This window comes from Sceloporus undulatus, chromosome 1 (assembly GCF_019175285.1).
Source record: "Sceloporus undulatus isolate JIND9_A2432 ecotype Alabama chromosome 1, SceUnd_v1.1, whole genome shotgun sequence".
NCBI lineage: Eukaryota > Metazoa > Chordata > Lepidosauria > Squamata > Phrynosomatidae > Sceloporus > Sceloporus undulatus.
The window spans coordinates 311,752,616-311,771,215 of NC_056522.1; the positions used below are offsets into that span (position 1 = coordinate 311,752,616).

Consider the following 18,600-nt stretch of genomic DNA (forward strand, 5'->3'; position numbering starts at 1 on the left):
AAACTAATTAATCCAATTGTAAAACAGTTGGATTACTGAATGAAGAATTTTTCCAGAATTTGTTCATCTGGTTTTTGGTATCTTTGACAAAAGGAACTATATGCATCTTCAACAGTATGCTAATATTCTGTGTTGTTTTTGTAGTTTTAATATAACAATTAGACTTAATTTTCTTTCTATTCACATTGTGTTTGTAAAGAAGTTAGAATTTAAGTCTCTCATTAAAGCTGAATATGCACTTTTCATTATTCTGACAGTTTTAACAAAAATGTATTCACTATGCTGATTTATGTTTATATGTTTGCATTTGATTCAAATTGTTAGCCTGCAATCATTTGTTAAATGTGTCATGTAACAGAAATAACTGCTAAGAGGGGAAAAAGAGCCTCTATCTCCAGGTCCCAGGAGCTTGCCCATTAAATTTCCATGGTCACTTTTGCCTGTTTGCTCTGCTTTATCAGTTCTATGATTCTCTCTACAGGTCCAGTCCAGGTGCAGCAGTAAGGAGAACATCCTCAGAGCCAGTAAGTATTGCATCCTTACACATTTACCAGTAAATGATCATGCCCATTTTAGTTATAGCTCTAATTTTATATAATCAGACATTCTCTGCAAGCACACTTCAAAGCACAGGACACAATGGTTTCAGATTTATTTTTAAAGTACCTTCCCAGCCTTGGTATGGTTGTAGAATAGGCTTGAAATTGTGTCCAAATGCTTGATGAGAACTCACTGAGGGGTAGCCATGTGATGTGTTTTCTGGTCACTGGATTTCTGCACACATCTTTCCATGATTAGGGAAAAAAATAAAATATGTACTAAACAACAAGAAGCAGTATCTTTAATCTTTTTGGCAAGAGCAGTTTCTGGGAGAGAGTAGGAAGACAAAATGTCATTCCTGTTGGCTGCATTCGGATATAGTTATAAACATGGTTTATTGTTACATGAACAGCCCTTAGGCTCATATTCTCCCATCCAAGACAATTATAATAAAACCAGAAATTTTCTCTTCTGTTTTCAGTTATGTACTCTTAATATGTCACATCGTAAATACGTTTTTTTAACAAATAAAAGACTAGAGTGTGGCTTTGGCGCGGCTTCCAGACTCTTAGGACACATGCATCATTTAAACAACATACCTCCAAAATGACCGGAAGCGGCTTTATTTTGGCCCGTCTGTATGGGCTCCAGGATGACTAAATAGAAGCTGTCATATTTTGGCCACATCATAAGAAGACATGACTCATTGGAAAAACTAATAGTGCTAGAAAGAGTAAAGGGTACTAGAAAGAAAGGAAGACCACATGCCAGGTGGTTTGACTCAGTTTGAGGGTGGGGGCGTTCAGAGGCTTCAACCTGCAGAACCTGTGTAGAGCAGTTGAGGATAGGGGAACATGAAGAGGTCTCATCCACAGGGTCACCATGAGTCAAGGTCAACTCAAAGGCAACAACAACCTGATGAAGACAAATTGTGTTTCTATTTACACTTCCATTGTGTTTGCATTTTCTACTATTGCACTGCATTTCAGCTGTTTTATTGTTCAGTACATTATAGTGTCTGTCCTATGTTTGTATATACTGTATATTATTATTATTATTATTATTATTATTATTATTAATAACCTTTATTTATAAAGCGTTGTAAATTTACTCAGCGCTGTACATACAATCTTTTTAATTGGACGGTTCCCTGCCCTCAGGCTTACAATCTAAAAAGACACGACACAGAAGGAGAAGGGAGTGGTGGAGGGGAAGGGGCCTTTCTAGTAAGATAATACATATAAAATACATAGCAATATAGGAAATGATTCAATAAAACAGGCAACAAAAGAACATCAAATAGCAAGTGACAATTATGCAATGCCTGGGAACGCTGCCCTGAACAGGATGGTCTTCAACTCTGTTTTGAAGCTGGTTAAAGAAGTGATGGCTCTTGTTCGCGGGGGAAGAAGGTTCCAGGAGTGAGGGGCAGTGAGTGAAAAGGGGCAAATCCGAGATGGGGCAGAGGAAATCCTGGGCTGAGACAGGAACCCTTGACTACCAGAACGGAGGGCCCTGGTGGGAAGGTGAGGAGAAAGAAGGTCTGATAAGTAAGGAGGGGCCAGTCCATGGAGGGCTTTAAATGTCGACAGCAGGAGCTTATACTGAATGCGGAAAGGGAGGGGGGGGCCAGTGAAGGGATGCCAACACAGGAGAGATGTGGTCACAGCGGTGGGCAGATGTGATAATGCGTGCAGCTGAATGCTGGACAGAGATTAAAGGACGGAGGTGAGAAAGAGGAAGCATCATAGAGTTGGAAGAAACCACAAGAGACCAGTCCTATTCCCTGCCATGCAGGAATACACAGTTAAAGCACTCCTTGTGACAGATGGCCATCCAGCCTTTGTTTCAAAACCTCCAAAAAAAAGAGACTTCCACTACAGTAAAATGGAGTGTGTTCCACTGTCAAACATCTCTTACTGTCAGGACATTCTTGCTAATGTTTTGGTAGAATCTCTCTTCTTATAGTTTGAATCCATTATATGATGTCATATACTCTATTACAATATATTGACTTGAGATCAGGGTTGAAATTCTATCTTGTCTATGTAAACCCACTGAGTGACCTTAGACACGTCACAGTCGCCCAGCCTCGGAGGATGGCAATTGCAAACCACCTCTAAAGAAACTTCCCAAGAAAATCCCTTGATAGGGTCACCATAACCCACAAACAACTTGAAGATAAACAACAACAATATTACAATATATACATTTTATATGTGTGTTATTATAATGCATGCTGGTTACTACAGTACTTGGTTAGATTCAAAGGAAAAACAAATGGAAATTATTATTACTGTGTATATCAAAGACACTATATAAACCCCTTCTTTCAACCACACCTTTCCCTCTGTCTGAGGCAGCAGTTATGCATACACATTAGGATTTTAATGGCTTTCAAGGCATTCCTTAGTAGTTTGTATAGATCTTTGGCCCCATTAAAACAGATTCAGGCATATTCAGGATAATTCAGGAGCAAAGCAGACAGCCAGGAAGGAGCATTCTCTGGCTGTGATTAGGCCAAGACCACGGTGTCCACATAGCCTGCTCCCAGAGCGAGCCACCACTTGTGGTCCCAAGCTGTGTGTCACAGCAACTGGATTAAAATGGTAGTTTTTGATCCGGTCCTTTGGATTGGACCGCAACCTCGGTGTAGCTTCCGGCCACTTTAGGAACATGAACCACCTGAACCCCCACCCACCCCCAAAGTGGCCAGAAGCAACTTCTTTTGGCCTATGTGTTTCAGGCCTCAGTCGTGGCACATAAGAACATGCAGTGTGTATATATGTATACACACACACACACACACATAAATATTTACAGCATATATATAAATATAGCTTGTATTTACAGCAGAAAAAAACTACCTCCTCAGACTAGTATAACCCAATCTCAACAAGATAGCATTTTGCTGTAAGGAAATGTAATAGTGTCATATAGTCCCATGCATTCTTTTTCTTTGAAAAATTAATTTTGTTCTACTACTGCTGTTGCCACTATTATTACTACAGTCTGGATACCATAGGCATATTTGTCGGACTTAATTTGTATTTAGCAGTGTTTCAGTAGCACTAGAGGAAGGAATTAGATTGATTTTCACCCCAGTTCCACCTTCCTTTTGTAGCACACAGCGCTACCTCCCATGTTGTTCCAGAGACTTGTGAGATCCTTCAAAGTATTACTGGAGGACTGTGTGACGAAGGAGGAATCTGGTATATGTGGCACCTCACCTTTTGCTCTAAGTATGATTCCTCTAACTGGATCCCAGTTCCCTCTATAAATGGATTAAGCTCTTAAGTTAATAGAGGGGCAAGTTTGTATCTACCCATTTTAACAAGGAATTTCTCTAGCAATGGCATCATATTTTTATCTTTGCACCTCACATGGCTGAAAAAGGAGATTTTTTTCTGGAATTTACATATGGGAAAATGCATCTTGCACATTCACCCAAATCAGAATCTGCAACTAGCCCTCCATATCGGTGGGATAGCTATCCACAGATTGGAGCATCTGCGGATGGCCCCATCCCATTATCCTTAATGGCAGTGCGTGCGTGCATGCATCCATAGAGAATAATGGGACTTGAGGTCCCATGATATTAGATATCTGCGGGGTGGGGGGGAATGGTACCCCTGCAGATACAGAGGGCTGACTGTAGTTCCTTTACATTGAGGTTCAAGTTCCTTTAAAGTGTTTGTTTGTTTGTTTGTTTATATGTTTGTTTTTGTTTATTCATTTCATTTTAATGCATGACTCATTAGAAAAGATAATCATGCTGGAAAAACTAGAGGGAAGTAGAATGAGAGGAAGACTGCGGACCAGATGGCTAAACTCATTCAAAGAGGTCACAGGCCTCAACCTGTAGGACCTGAGCAAAGGGCCTGAGAATAGGGGATCATGGAGATGTCTCATCTCCAAGATCACCATGAGTCGAACTTGACTCAAAGGCAGCTGACAACAACAAGAAATATTTGCATTAATTAGTAAATATATATATATATATATAATCAGTTTACATTCAGTACCATCAGGAATAGGAAATAATGAAAAGTTGATGTGCGTTACATGTGGAGAGAAACAAGAGCTGGTGATACTTCAACCAGCTTCTGTCTAAGATATTAAATTAAGTGGAAGCTATTTGTCTTTCAGACAGAACTGTATTTGCTAATGTTATCCACATATTCAGAATATTCAGCATATGGCATTTAATTGTATTTAAACATGGGAAGACTATAAGAAATTTAAGAGACAAAGGCCAGTTTCTGAAGATTCCACTTTCACTTCTGTAAAATCTTTTTTTTTTTAAATTCAGATATATAATATAAATGTTCTGTTAATTTGCCTTATGAGTCAATAATTGTTAAGTAATGGCCATTAAAATCTCTAACAGATTTCTTGGCAAAATAGTATCTTTAACGCTTGAATATATCCAATTCTGAAGACTGCAGGCTTTATTCCCAGCTCTGCCTCTTTTTCCTTTAGTGCAGTACATTTGAAATCTTTATTTTTCTTTAGTGCAGTACATTATCACCTAAACCAGCGGTTCTCAACCATTAGGTCGCAACCCCTTTAGGGGTCGAACGACCCTTTCACGGGGTCGCCTAAGACCATTGGAAAACACATATTTCCAATAATATTAGAAATCGAGACACCGCAATTTTATGTTCGGGAGTCACCACAACATGAGGAATTGTATTAAAGGGTTGCGGCATTAGGAAGGTTGAAAACCACTGACCTAAACTGATGGTTAATTTTTAAATCCCATTCAAGTTCATTAATTCATTAACAAGATATACTGGCTAGTGTATTTGCTGTTTTGCTGATAAGTAGTTGTTACTGTGGAAAAAGAACCTCTGTATGTTAAATATATTTCAAAGAAAATACCAGAGATGTTTTTCTGATTTGCATACTGCTGTTCTACAGGTCATAGTGCTGTAGACATTACAAAAGTAGCAAGAAGACACCGTATGTCTCCATTTCCATTGACATCTATGGACAAAGCCTTCATCACAGTGCTGGAGATGACCCCAGTGCTTGGAACAGAAATAATCAATTATCGAGGTATTTCACATTTCATATGACTTCAGATATTTTGAGAAGAAGAAAGGATGGTTTTTTTTTATTTAGTAAGTTCTTCTTACTAAACACTTTAAATTGTTTCAGCATGTTGCCCATTTATTATCTCTTTATTCTTTACAACCCTTTGGTTGGGATGGAAGTGCACATGGAGGTACTGAATTGCAGGAGGACTGGAAAATGCAAATTGATCTGGGATGTCTGATTCATTTTTCAGTCTTCTGCACTTGACTGTTTTGTAGCAATCACTGATTCATGTCTGAAAAACAAAAGTCTGAAAAATGTGACAAGAAGTGGATATCGGCTAATGAAAAAGTACATCTTGCATTCCAAAAATATGTACTGCCATGTAGCCAACATACCAGTCAGGGAAGCAAAATATTGCCTTCTCTGATCGAATTATTTAGGGCCAGAAAATGTAGCTGAAAGAATTAATTTAAGCTAACCAAGTAATTGTTCTAAGCCATTATTCGTATTCTTTTATCATAATATCACATGTTAATTTTGAAAACTTGGAGTGGTTCAGTACATCTGGTATACAAGCAGTCTTGACCTTTCCTAGGTTCTCTTTGAGGAAGAAGCTTCATGAATTAACTGACTAATTGTTGAAGTAATTAATAATCTTTATGTTATAGATTATTTTTTCAATAAAATATTTATTTATAATTATTTGTAATAAATGAATAGCCAGCATTTACATTATCAGCGACCTTCCATTTTACACACTACATGCCTGTACTGAACTCTGTACTCAAGGAATGTCAGTCAGCATTGCCTATATAAACAAAAATGTTTTGTATGTAGTAACTTAAAATACTGTTAATGAAAGATGCCAGACAAGATGTGATGAAGGCTACAAAAAGAAATCTTACCTTATATACTATAACATCATTCAGTAAGTTTACATTAAAATATATCCTTTTTAGTGTAAAAATTCTAAGATATGTCCAGGCACACGACAACAGTAATAAAGATGGTGTTCCCTCTCACTTCTCTGGGCAATTCCTAGGAAAAATCTCTCTGGAAAATCAGCTGTTTTCATTGGGAAGATATTCAGAAGGAATGGCTTATAGATGAGCTGCACTGAAATTTGCACTGGAGCTGTAAATTGGTATTTTAAAGGTTTTTTTTTTAAGTATTTCAGTTATATCTTATATATGCCACTTCATAGTGTTGTGAGGGGGGGAATGTATGGAGAAAAAGTGTGTACACTATTGCAAGCTCCTTGAAAGAAAAATGGGACAAACATGTTAGCGTATTCACTCTTCTGTTATCTGACCTTGCCTTCAACACTGTATGTTTACTTCACTGCATCTGTTATAGTTTTAATGCAAATTGCTTGTTAACTGAACTACAGCTTTTAACTCCTGTGTTTCTCTAATCACTTCCTAATTCATTTCAATCGAGAATTGAAACCTTGCTTTCTGAGAAGTATTGTGCAAATATGAACTTAATCTTTTGGAAACTTTCTGCAATCTGAGTTTACTAACAGAAATACATTTATCTTCCCTCTCCTTGCACACCCCCCCTTTCTGTCTCTCATATATTAGATGGGATGGGCAGAGTCCTTGCTCAAGATGTTTATGCAAAAGACAACTTACCGCCCTTCCCAGCTTCAGTAAAAGATGGCTATGCTGTCAGAGGTAAATGCTGGTAACTTTGACTATGAATTGACATTTCTGAAAATTCAGCATCACAGTAAATTGCATGCTGATACATGTTCTTTGGAACAATTGTGTCCAAAGAGCAGAAAGAACATTAGTCCTTGTCTTGCAGCTGAAATGGATTCAAGGTGTCTATAAATATTTATTTTGCATAACTACTTAAATGCATGCTCATCTGAGACAACAAACTTGCTGCCATTCACTGTTTTCCTCCAAGGGCTTAGATCCTGATCCTGCTATTCCATAGGAAATATGTATCTATTTATGGCTGAGATATGCAAAAATAGCTCTGGTCTATTTTTTTTTTCTCTTTCCATCCATTTCACGTGTACTTGAATTTAATATAATCAGTGCATCATGCCGTAAATAAACCAGTGTTGATTTCTTAGCATTTTAGTCCCATTCATGTCATCTTTGCCTTCCTGGCATCCATTAGGATATCAAAGTGCCAGACACATTTATCCAGACCAGGAGTGGGCAACTGCCAGAGATTGGGGCAGCACACTGGCCTTCTGTGGGACCTCAGAGAGCTGTATCCCTTCCCCACCATACTTCCCACCACCACAATTTTTAAAACTTTTTTTAAAAATCAAATCTTAAAACTCCTTCACATGCCCCCTAGGTAATTACAGGGGCCAGTTTTGCCATGTTTTGGACTCTTACCTGTTAGGGGCCCTAGAAGGCTCTTTCTGAAAACCAGTTAGTACACACTGGAAGACAAGTGTTTTACTTCCTGACTTTAAAAAACCCTTTCCTGAACCTAAAACAGACTGGTGTTGTGGGTGGGGTGGAAACATTGACTGTTTATCATCGGATAGAATGACCATTGCATTATATTGCGATATAGCCACTTTGGCATGTCACATGGAGTATAGTTATGCAAATTAGTGTATGTATGCAGAATGTACCTTCTATATTTGCAAGGTGAACTGTTCTAAGATTCCCTTGGGTTTTCTTCAACTTCATATGCAGATAAAGAGTAACGTACTCCAGTGGAAGGCAAATTTTAATTAAGGATAATTTGCATAGTTTGAGAAGCAGAATGACCTTCTATCACAGGCTGTGATCTGCCTTGATGCTATAATCCAGAGGAACTGATATGTAATACAGTACCTGCATTCATTTCTGAATTTCTGAAGATTACTGTCACCATCCCCACAGACCCCAGCCTACCAATTTTTCTTAAAATCTCCTCGGCATCAAAAAAAAAAAAGATTGGGGGATCTGGCATGTGAATTGTTTACTTGCAAATTTGAGGGCATTTTAATTTAGAAGGGAATATTTAAAGAGAAATTGCTATTGATTCACATTTGTATATTCCTCTGTATTTTCTTTTAACTTCCTGGGGGAATCTGAGAACTTTGAAATCCTTTGGGGTTCAATTCCAAGAAAAAATCTCAGAAAAATTAAGAGCTTTTCTGATGCTTCCCACATTTTCTTCTGCATCATGGTTTATGTCAGGAGAAAACATGAGTGCTTATTAGAGGTTAAGGTACTTGTTTTTGTGTACCTATGTAAGAATAGATGAAGACTGTATGTATGGGACACCAAAATACAGAACTTTAAAGTATTATTCAGAATTGTCTATCTTATACTTAAAATATAGCACTGTTCAATATGTATTGCATAGCATGAAAATAAGATCAGATTTTTTTATCAATTGATCTTCAGCTGTTAATTTATTCTACTTGTAATTCTCCACTGAATATTTTCAAACTTGTCACAAAGTAATCTTCTGTGATGGTGGCTGGAAAGGAATAAGCAGGAGCTTTTGCACTATTAAACATCAATGGTGTGTTGACAGAGATCAGACTGTGTTATACATATACATGTATGAGTATATGTACAACAAGAGCTTTTGAACTATGAAACATGAACTGTGTTCATAGAGATCAGTCTGTGTTGTACATGTACATGTATGAGTATATGTACAACACACCTAAGAAATAGGCAGACATGATTTCTTGTTGACTGGATACCCATCTTCTTCATATATAACATTTTAGAAGCAGTTGGAGTTTGCTTTCAAAAAAGTAGGTTTTATAAACTCGGGTTTTAACTAGATTGTGTGTAAATAGTTGTCTCGTTGTTGTTATTGTTATTATTATTTTATCAGCATGTATAGAAGAGTCTAATAAACTATCTTGCATTCATAATAACCAAACATAATAACCTGGAAAAATGTACAATTCTGTTACCTTGTATAAAGTCATAACAAATGATGTATCTGGGTAATGATTTGGTGAACAATAAATTGTACCTTATGACTAGGGTCAAATCTATTTGCCCCCCAAAAAAGATCTTATTGTTTCATGTGGGAAGAATAATATTAGGGAAACGTAGCAATCCTATTAACGCCTGGTTTATCTGTCTTCTTCCTGTGGTGTGAACCTACAGCTGCTGATGGACCTGGGGACCGTTTCATCATTGGGGAATCCCAAGCTGGTGAGCAAGTGAGTGTAGTGTGGTTTTCTTTTCTATTCTTTATCTAGTTTTCCCCGTACATTTGTTATCAAGACAATGACATTGTATAATAAGGTATATATGTTTAGCACACTGCTTTTTAAAAAGGATATAGAATTACTTACAATTTGTAAATGACCCAATGAGTATGTGCCTGATTAAAAATACCTTAGAATTGCTACATGCTCATATTTAGAAATACAGTTTTTATGTCTCATATGAGAATTGCCCAGTTACCATGCTAAAATGGTAGGCTAAAATATTTCCAACTGAGTTTGGGGATTCTTCCTCTTTACACACACACACACACACACACAGAGTGTCACAACCAGCTCTTTTCAGCATGATCACCAGCTCTTTAAAGATTTGGGGGGGGGGGAGAGAAAAGAGAAAGTACATAGAATCATCTGTCTACATCTTTCTGTGAGCATTTGTCTGGATCCATATAATACATTCCTTGCAGTAGTGGAATAGCTATATTTCCACCCTGGTGTGCTTACTATGATTGAGATCTTGCATGTGCATGTAGACCAACAGGTGTCAAGTTCCAGAAGGGAGTTCGACTACAGGGAAGCAGCTAGTCTCCGTTCACTTGGGGATGAAGAAATGAGAATGCACTCTCAAACGTTCACAAATATATTCCTTTGCTCAGGAGCCCAGGGATACCAGGTCTTGATGGTCTAAATTCCCTCTTCCAGGTCCTTCTAGCAAAAAGGAATAGCAGTGACCCCCCTCCTTGACTCAGCAGATGTCAGGATGGAGCACAATGCCAAGAGTTCTTTGCACCCTGTTCAAAATAGGACTTGTGCACACATAAGCTGCTCTTAAGCACATGTTAGTCACTAACAGGATGCCAAGCTATGTGTTCTTCTGGTGTAGCTGATGACAACAACAGTTAGAGTCAATTACTCTGTTGTGCTTGGGTGCAGTAAAGCACCAACTTTATCCACTCATTCCCTTTTGGCAAATAAGAGCTATGCTGTTGATCCTATGTGAATTGGATTATATATACTCCACAAGGTTTACAACAGTGAGATTGGCTATGGGTGGAATCTGTGATCCTTGACACTGTGTACTTTGTCCAGCATGTGCAGTGGGCTAATGAAAATTTGGTAAGAAAATAAGATGTCAGTGAAAGACATTTTAAAAATCTTCAGTATCTTCAAGATTCTTAGAATAATAAATTGACATATCCTGGTGTTTTTCAGCCCACTCAAACTGTAATGCCTGGTCAGGTAATGCGAGTTACAACCGGTGCTCCAATACCCTGTGGTGCTGATGCTGTGGTGCAAGTCGAAGACACAGAACTGATCAGGGAATCAGATGATGTGAGTGATAACTAAAATGTATGTTCTTAGTCTTAGCCAGTGTGGTGTAGTGGTTTAAGTATCAGACAAAAACTCTGGAGACGAGGGTTCGAATCCCAGTTTAGCCATGAAAATCTACTGAGTGACTGTGAGCAAGTCACAGTCTTTCAGCCTCAGAAGATGGCAAAGCAAACCCCTCTGAACAAATCTTGCAAAGAAAACCCATACCAGATTAACCTTAGGATCACCATATGACAGAAATGACTTGAAGGCACAGAACAACAAAAGCATGGCTTCAAGTAATCATTTGGCAGATTATGACCTGAAGCAAAGCGTGAGTTGATGCATTAATTGCTGAATGGTCATTAAACACCTGTGTAAATCCACTGATTCAATGGATCTGTTCCATGTGGGACTAGCAAAAGTCCATGTTTAATTTATTCTGACATTTGTCTTCATTGGCATTAGAACAGATTAGGAGTGATGGAAGAAAAAAGGAAACGACACTTGGGGCATTTAAAAGAAACATGGAGTTCTAGAGATGCACATTTCAAACTCATACTACACCCCTGTTGAAACAGTTTCACTGGCTGCCAGTTTGTTTCCAGACACAGTTCAAAATGCTGGTTGTTGTCCAGGCTATTTGGCATAGTATATTTCCCTATAAGCCAAACCAGGCTTTGGGTTCATCAGATGATGTCATTCTCTTAGTTCCACCCCCACTGCAAGCACAGTTAATGGGCACATGAGTGAGGGCCCTCTCAGTGGCTGCCCCTAGACTCTTGAATTCTTGTCCCAGAGAAGCCAGAATGGCACCCTCCTTATTGTCCTTCCAGCAGCAGGCTAAAACCTTTTTTTTCCCAGACAAGCTTTTAAAACAGAATGTTTTCAAACAACGGGCTAGGGGATGTTCTGTTGTTTTAATGCTCTGTTGTTTTAACTGAACTGTTATAGAACTTTTAAAATCTTTTTTATTGTATTTCATTTTTTTTTATTCACTGACTGGTTTTAATGCTGCAAATAGTTCAATTCTATTTTAATGCCCTCTTTCTATGTCTTAATTGTATTGTTCTTAAATTGTGAACTGCTTAGAGTCCCAATTTTGAGGAAAAGGCAGGAGGAGGAGGATCATGATGATCATGATGATTTAATTATGTCTTTCTTCAGAATACTAACAAAAAAATGTAGATGATTACCACAAACTTAAGCATTCTCATTACATTAGATTGCTTTTAAAAATGGCCTTTGGGAATTTTGCATCATGTACATGCTTTTGAAACTGATTTGACAATTAAGCTAGGCCAGTCTATAGGCCAAATGTTCATCTCCAGATTCTCCCCAGGTTAGATGCCCACATGACCACTTCATCTAAGTTACTGGAGATTATCGCACACAGCTATCCCCAACGGAATAGACACAGGTTTAACTGTCAGTGCTGGATTCTACCACATTCCCGTGTGGCTGGGCAGCCCATATGCAAACCACAGCTTTTCAAGCTTCTCCTGTAGCTTTTCAAGAATGAGATTTTCCCTTTCTTGAAAAGCTCCGGGAGAAGCTTGAAAAGCTGTGGATTGCATACAGGCTACCTACAGCCCAGCCACAGGGAAATATGGTAAGATCTGTCACTGACGGTTCAATGCATATCTATCCTGTCAGGGATATTTGCATGCGATAATCTCCTCAGTCTGTTCCATCCTACTGACCCCTGAAACTGAAAAGCTGAGGAAACTCAGGAAAAGAGAAAGTCAGGATGCAAATCTCTTTTCCACTCCCACTGATTAGTGAACAAAGGTCACATCTGTGATTCTGCCCACTTTGCCCCTCTTACTTCTGGTTCTAATACCCACTGCTAGAATGTGGAGTCTGATGGGGTTTGACCAAGGTAATGCAGACCTTGACAGGAAGAAGGTATCTTATCCCTGATATAAACAATTCAAAAGAAGCCTAAAGATTTTAGAAGAATTGGGGGGGATACAGACGGACAGAAAGGGACGGCCAGATGCCGCCCCTTTCTGCCCTGGCTGGAGGCTGCAGCAGACAAACGCCTCCTAGTGGGTTCTTTTTCTGCTGTGCATGGGGTGCCATTGGTGCGCTCACGTGCAATGATGACATCTATGCAATGCACGCTATTTGGATGCTACACTGTGCGGATGTCATTGTTGAACACCCCATGCAGCGCACGGTAGGGCTCAGAAGCGTGTGGACGATCCGCTCTCCCGAGCCCTACTTTTGTCCCCAGGCCGACGCAAAGTGCCGGTCTATACTGGATCTTAGTTGGTATCCCAGAAAAAAGTGAGACGAGAAGAGAGATCCTCAATGGACCTTATTTTTAGTACTGTAATAGTTTTATTAAGTTTTAATGCTCATTTTTGTATGTTTTTAATTGTATTGTTCTTTTAAATCATGAACTGTTGGGGTTGCAATTTTGGGGGAAAGTAGGATATTGAATCATCATCATGATCATCATCACTGAGCACTTATGAATCTTGATCTTATTTCTCTAACCCCTTCCTTTTCTTGATAATTCCTATTACAGTGCTGAATTTTGTTGTTGCTTCTAAAAAGTAAATAAAGAAGATATACAATAATATATATGTATAACAGTCATTTGTCTCTGGTGTAAAAAAGTAAAGATCTACAAAAGGATTTTAGATCTTTAGAAATTTTGGTGATAAGATCTTTTGTAACATAAATTGACATAAACAGATGTTCCCCAGCATGTTGATGCGTACAGATGTTACAAGCAGCTAATTGCTCACCATATTAAAGATTGTTTTTACTAGCCAAAATATATGATGCAAATGTAAATAAGATGTTACCCGTATACCATTATTGTTAAATACAGGGCACTGAAGAACTTGAGGTACGCATTCTGGTGCAGGCTCGACCAGGTCAAGATATCAGGTCAGTTAACTGCTTGTCTTCACAGCTGCATAATGGTTTAAAAAGCAGAAACAAAACAGGAGCCAATTCAGTCTCCATTTAATATAAATGGCTTTTGAAAATAATTGTTCCTTGTTGACAATTGTTCTCCTGACTTGAATCCAATTTTTTTCCTTTTTTCTGGATGCATGTTCAGACCTATAGGACATGATATTAAAAGAGGTGAATGTGTGCTGGCCAAAGGAACTCACATGGGTCCATCAGAGATAGGCCTCCTAGCAACTGTTGGAGTAACAGAAGTGGAAGTTAACAAGTTTCCAGTGGTTGCAGTAATGTCCACAGGGAATGAAGTAAGGAGCTATCTACTAATCTGACTTCTACATTTTCTGCAAGGATGGTGGTTGTATTTTGACATTTTCCACCATCAGTTGTGGGCTGTTTTCAGGATTAATTATATTTAAAAAGAAAAACAATAAAAGAAGGATTCTGTACAAATGATGCATGGCAACATTAAGTGTGTACTTTGGTATAAGACAGAATGTTCACCACCACCTCAAGAGTCTAAAATAATGGGGAACCATAGCTGGTTTAAGGGTCATTTTTATCTCCTAGATACTTCCCAGAGCCAGGTGATTTCAATGAGTTTTTTAATTTAAAAAATAAACTCTAAGCAATTTTTTTTAAAGTCTAGAAATGCTGGCCCCTGAGATAATATTTGCCCCTGAGGGCAGTCATTTTTATTAGACAGAGAGAGGCAGCGAACAGACCCAAAACCAGGAGTGAGAGATTATTAGTCTTAAGGAATCGCTTATCTTCTGGTACCATTCCAAGCAGACAGATTCCCTCAGTAGATTGGACCTTCCCCTCCATTGCTGATAACAGTACCTTTTTATGTGGGACTAATTTTCCTTTTTCCATACAGAGAGAAAGAGAGGGGGGGTGATCACTATCTGCTGGGGGGGGGAACATGCCGGAAGATAGTGTTTGTTCTGTGTGTTTCTCTTGCAAATAGAGAGAAAGAGAAAGGAATAATACAGAGAAAGCTACTGATACTAGCAGTAGAGTGCAGGGGAACACTTTCAGGAAGAGTCTCATCCTAGGCCATAGAACAGATGTTCCCCAGCATGTTGATTCTTACAGATGTTACAAGCTGCTAATTGCTCACCATATTAAAGATTGTTTTTATACTAGCCAAAATTTTTCTTTCATATACAAGGTCCAATTAATATGATGAAGTAATTACTTTGGCCCAGTTTGCAAATAGTACTAAATCATGTTTTAGCACCACCAGGAATAAACCAAAACAAGACTCAGGATCACACATTTTGTCCCTCTCCTTTCTGTCTCTGCTGCTAGGAAATGAACTTCAACAACAGTTACCTTCAGTTTCGCTGAAACTCAGCTTGCCAGTAAATGCAAACTCTTATTTATCACAAATTCTAGTTAATTTAAAAAGTCAGATTCAAACATCAAAATGGTGAAGGACCTGGAAACCATGCCTTATGAGGAAAGGCTTAGGAAGCTGGGTATGTTTATCCTGGAAAAGAGATAGTTAAGAAGTGGTATGAAAGCCCTGTTTAAGTATTTGAAGGGGTGTCACATTGAGGATGGAGCAAGCTTGTTTTCTGCAGCTCCAGAGACTAGAACATGGAAGAATGGATGCAAGCTCCAGGAAAAGAGATTCCACCTCAACATAAGGAGGAACATATTGACAGTAAGGGCTGTTCGATAGTGGAACACACTCCCTCGGAATGTAGTCTCCTTCCTTAGAGGTCTTTAAACAGAGGCTGGATGGCCATCTGTCAGGGATGCTTTGATTGTGAATTCCTGCATGGCAGAATGGGGTTGGACTGGATGGTCCAGTCTCTTCCAATTCTATGATTCTATGATTTTCGGCTGCAATTGACTTCTTCTGAAATTGTGAACATTTTGTCTTCTGGTTTTACAGCTATTGAATCCAGAAGATGACTTGTTACCAGGAAAGATCAGAGACAGTAATCGTTCAACTCTTCTAGCAACAATTCAAGAACATGGGTATCCAACAATCAATTTGGGGATTGTGGGAGATAAGTATGTACTGCTTGTTAACAGCTCTTTGTTTAATTCACCATAATATGATTAGTTTTGAATTTCTTGACAATAATGTCCCCTTTCGTCTTGTGAAGCACGGATGATTGCCTGTTGTGTTGTTGCTGCTGATGTTGTAACTGAAAAACATTGTTGGCTGTAGTTGAACAATTAGTTCAACATGTAGCAGTTTTAGCCTTTTATGAATAGAGGTTCTTTTGTTACTACAGATCTTCCCAATTGGCATCTTTATGGTTGTTAGATCTGAATACATGAGAAAATTCAACTTCTTCTTTATGAAATGTTTGTTTGCTTGTTTTTAAATAAATCTTCATCACTGCAACTTGGGCTAATAGGCAATAAAATGAATTGAAAAGCACCACAAGGCTTCACACATGAATGACTGAATACAAGAACCTTAAGAATTCCTGTTCCATACTGGTCATAGGATCTGCTGATCATTATTGTTTTAGTCTTGCTCAAATCCAGTTTACTGGATGTCCTCATCTACTGCAACCATCACTAGACTCTGGCAAAGGCTCAGAGTCAGCAACCACAATTCTAAATTCAGATACTTTGCTTACTTTCTGGAGGAAGGGAGTGCCTTTTGTGTGGAATGTGTGCTTCCAATTCAAGTGGCCTTTATGCTTCTCTGAGGTGTTTCCTTTCAGAGCTTTTCATGCTTTTCATGCTGGGAAAAATCAGCAGAAGGAGCAGCATCTGTTACTTGTATCATTCGTCTCCAGGAAGAAAGTAGCAAGGACGTAGCCAGGGGGGGGGGGTGGGGGTCTGGACCCCCCCCTTCCGTTAGATAAAATGAATGATGCGTGCCACCACGCCACGGCACCCAAGCCCCATTATAATGGTGACAGTTAGTCTTGACCCCCCTTCCCAAAATCCTGGCTACGTCCCAGAAAGTAGGCACAGGGACTAAGGGAGCTAGGAAGTAGTGGGCAGCAGGTTGTGCCCTTTTTTCCAGCATAAGACAATAGTACCCTTCAAGAGCTGCCCACAGTTTGCTGAATTTTGGTATTTAGCTGGTGACCATAATGAACAGTATCCAAAATCTGTGGAGAATGTCTATAATCTGTAGGGCAGTAGGCTACATTTTCCCTCAGGCACAAAAATCTCTTGTTGTAGCCTGAAAAAAATGTGTATACTCTTCCTTTTGAGCCTCTTCATTTTGGTAAACTTGGGAAGACAACGGATTGTCTTTGTAGCTGCAATGTTTTTAAGCAAGCTCAATAAATTCTTTATTATTAATAACAAACCTCTTATTCGTTGTCAGACCTCACAAGATATAGCAAGCTTTTAAAAATGTATTTTTGACTGTTTCCATAAGTGTTAACCTAACTATAATTGGACCATCATTCATCTATTTGCTTCTTTAGTATTTATTGCATAGTAGAACCACTTTGTATTTCATTTGATCTGGATATATTGAACTGTTGTTATTGGTGTCTAGGGCTGCATATACACTGCAGAATTAATGCATCTTGACACCACTTTAACTGCCATAGCTCATAGAAGTCTGGGATTTGTAGTTTTGTGAGACATGTAGCTTTCTTTGTCAGAGAACTCTGATGCCACAACAAACACTTTAATGACAGTTAAAGTGGTGTCAAACTCCACTAATTCTGTAGTGTGGCAGCAGTCTATGTCTCCTTGGAGATGGAAGTGGATGAGGTGTTATTGGAACAGACATTTACATTAATTTCCAAGTCCTGATCTCTCTCTTCTGAAGCTGTGTCTATTATATTGTCTCAACTTGTTTGCATGTGAAAATTTATCTCCACATGTATCCTAACTCTTAGAAATAGCAGTTTCCTTAATTTGAGTTTTTCCTAATTGTTAAATCTGATTTTAATCTAAAGTTATGTTCATTTTATAATGGAAGAAGAATATCTACAGATACTTTTTTTGGGGGGGGGGGGGGAATGATAAAAATAAAAAAGGATGCCTGTTGTTTCTTTATGATAGGAGATTACTCATTTTTTTCACATTAGTGGCAATTATTTTCTCACTGATTATACTGTGTCCATTATGATATACACAGACAGTAATCTTTCAGTGTGGAAATCTTCTTTATAAAACTATTATTGTTACCATAATAATACCTATATTTTTTCAAAAGTTTGAAGAGAGTTTATCTTTTTTTAAAAAACATATAGTTTTTGTTATATAAAGCAAGATAAAAACATGGAAACAGTGAAGAAAAACACTTAAAACTGTATATCACTCCTCTTGAAATGGTGAGGCCTGGATTTCACTGCATACTTCCAGGATGCTTTCCTTTCATTTTAAGGAGGACAGTTCAGGTTTGGAGAAATCCACATTCTCCTAAATATATAGATAATAAGAGCAAACCTGGGCAGAATGTAATAGTTCAGTTCATGATTAAAGGCATTTGCTGTAGAAATGAGTGCCAGAATTAATGTAAAGCAAGACAATCAAGCCACATTTGTAGGAATGATCCCGTAGCATCACAACCTCACCAGCACTTGGAGGATACATTTCTCACCATTTTGGCTAGTTTTACAGGAGTCATGTACCATTTCTGAATTGTTTTTAGATTAGTTTTCCTGGTTAGTGCTGAGAAA

At 38.4% G+C, this 18,600-nt stretch overlaps 1 protein-coding gene across 24 annotated transcripts in view; it reads left to right on the top strand.

Annotated features, from left to right (window-relative positions):
• The window catches only part of GPHN (gephyrin), a 671,572-nt gene that overhangs the window by 438,447 nt on the left and 214,525 nt on the right, over positions 1 to 18,600 (top strand). For all 24 annotated transcript variants that reach the window (XM_042462503.1, XM_042462537.1, XM_042462555.1 and 21 more), the window contains 8 exons: positions 482 to 524; positions 5,464 to 5,601; positions 7,167 to 7,259; positions 9,678 to 9,733; positions 10,952 to 11,071; positions 13,896 to 13,954; positions 14,130 to 14,283; positions 15,882 to 16,003. In XM_042462503.1, the coding sequence (XP_042318437.1) occupies positions 482 to 524; positions 5,464 to 5,601; positions 7,167 to 7,259; positions 9,678 to 9,733; positions 10,952 to 11,071; positions 13,896 to 13,954; positions 14,130 to 14,283; positions 15,882 to 16,003 (785 nt within the window). The remainder of the gene's footprint in view (positions 1 to 481; positions 525 to 5,463; positions 5,602 to 7,166; positions 7,260 to 9,677; positions 9,734 to 10,951; positions 11,072 to 13,895; positions 13,955 to 14,129; positions 14,284 to 15,881; positions 16,004 to 18,600) is intronic.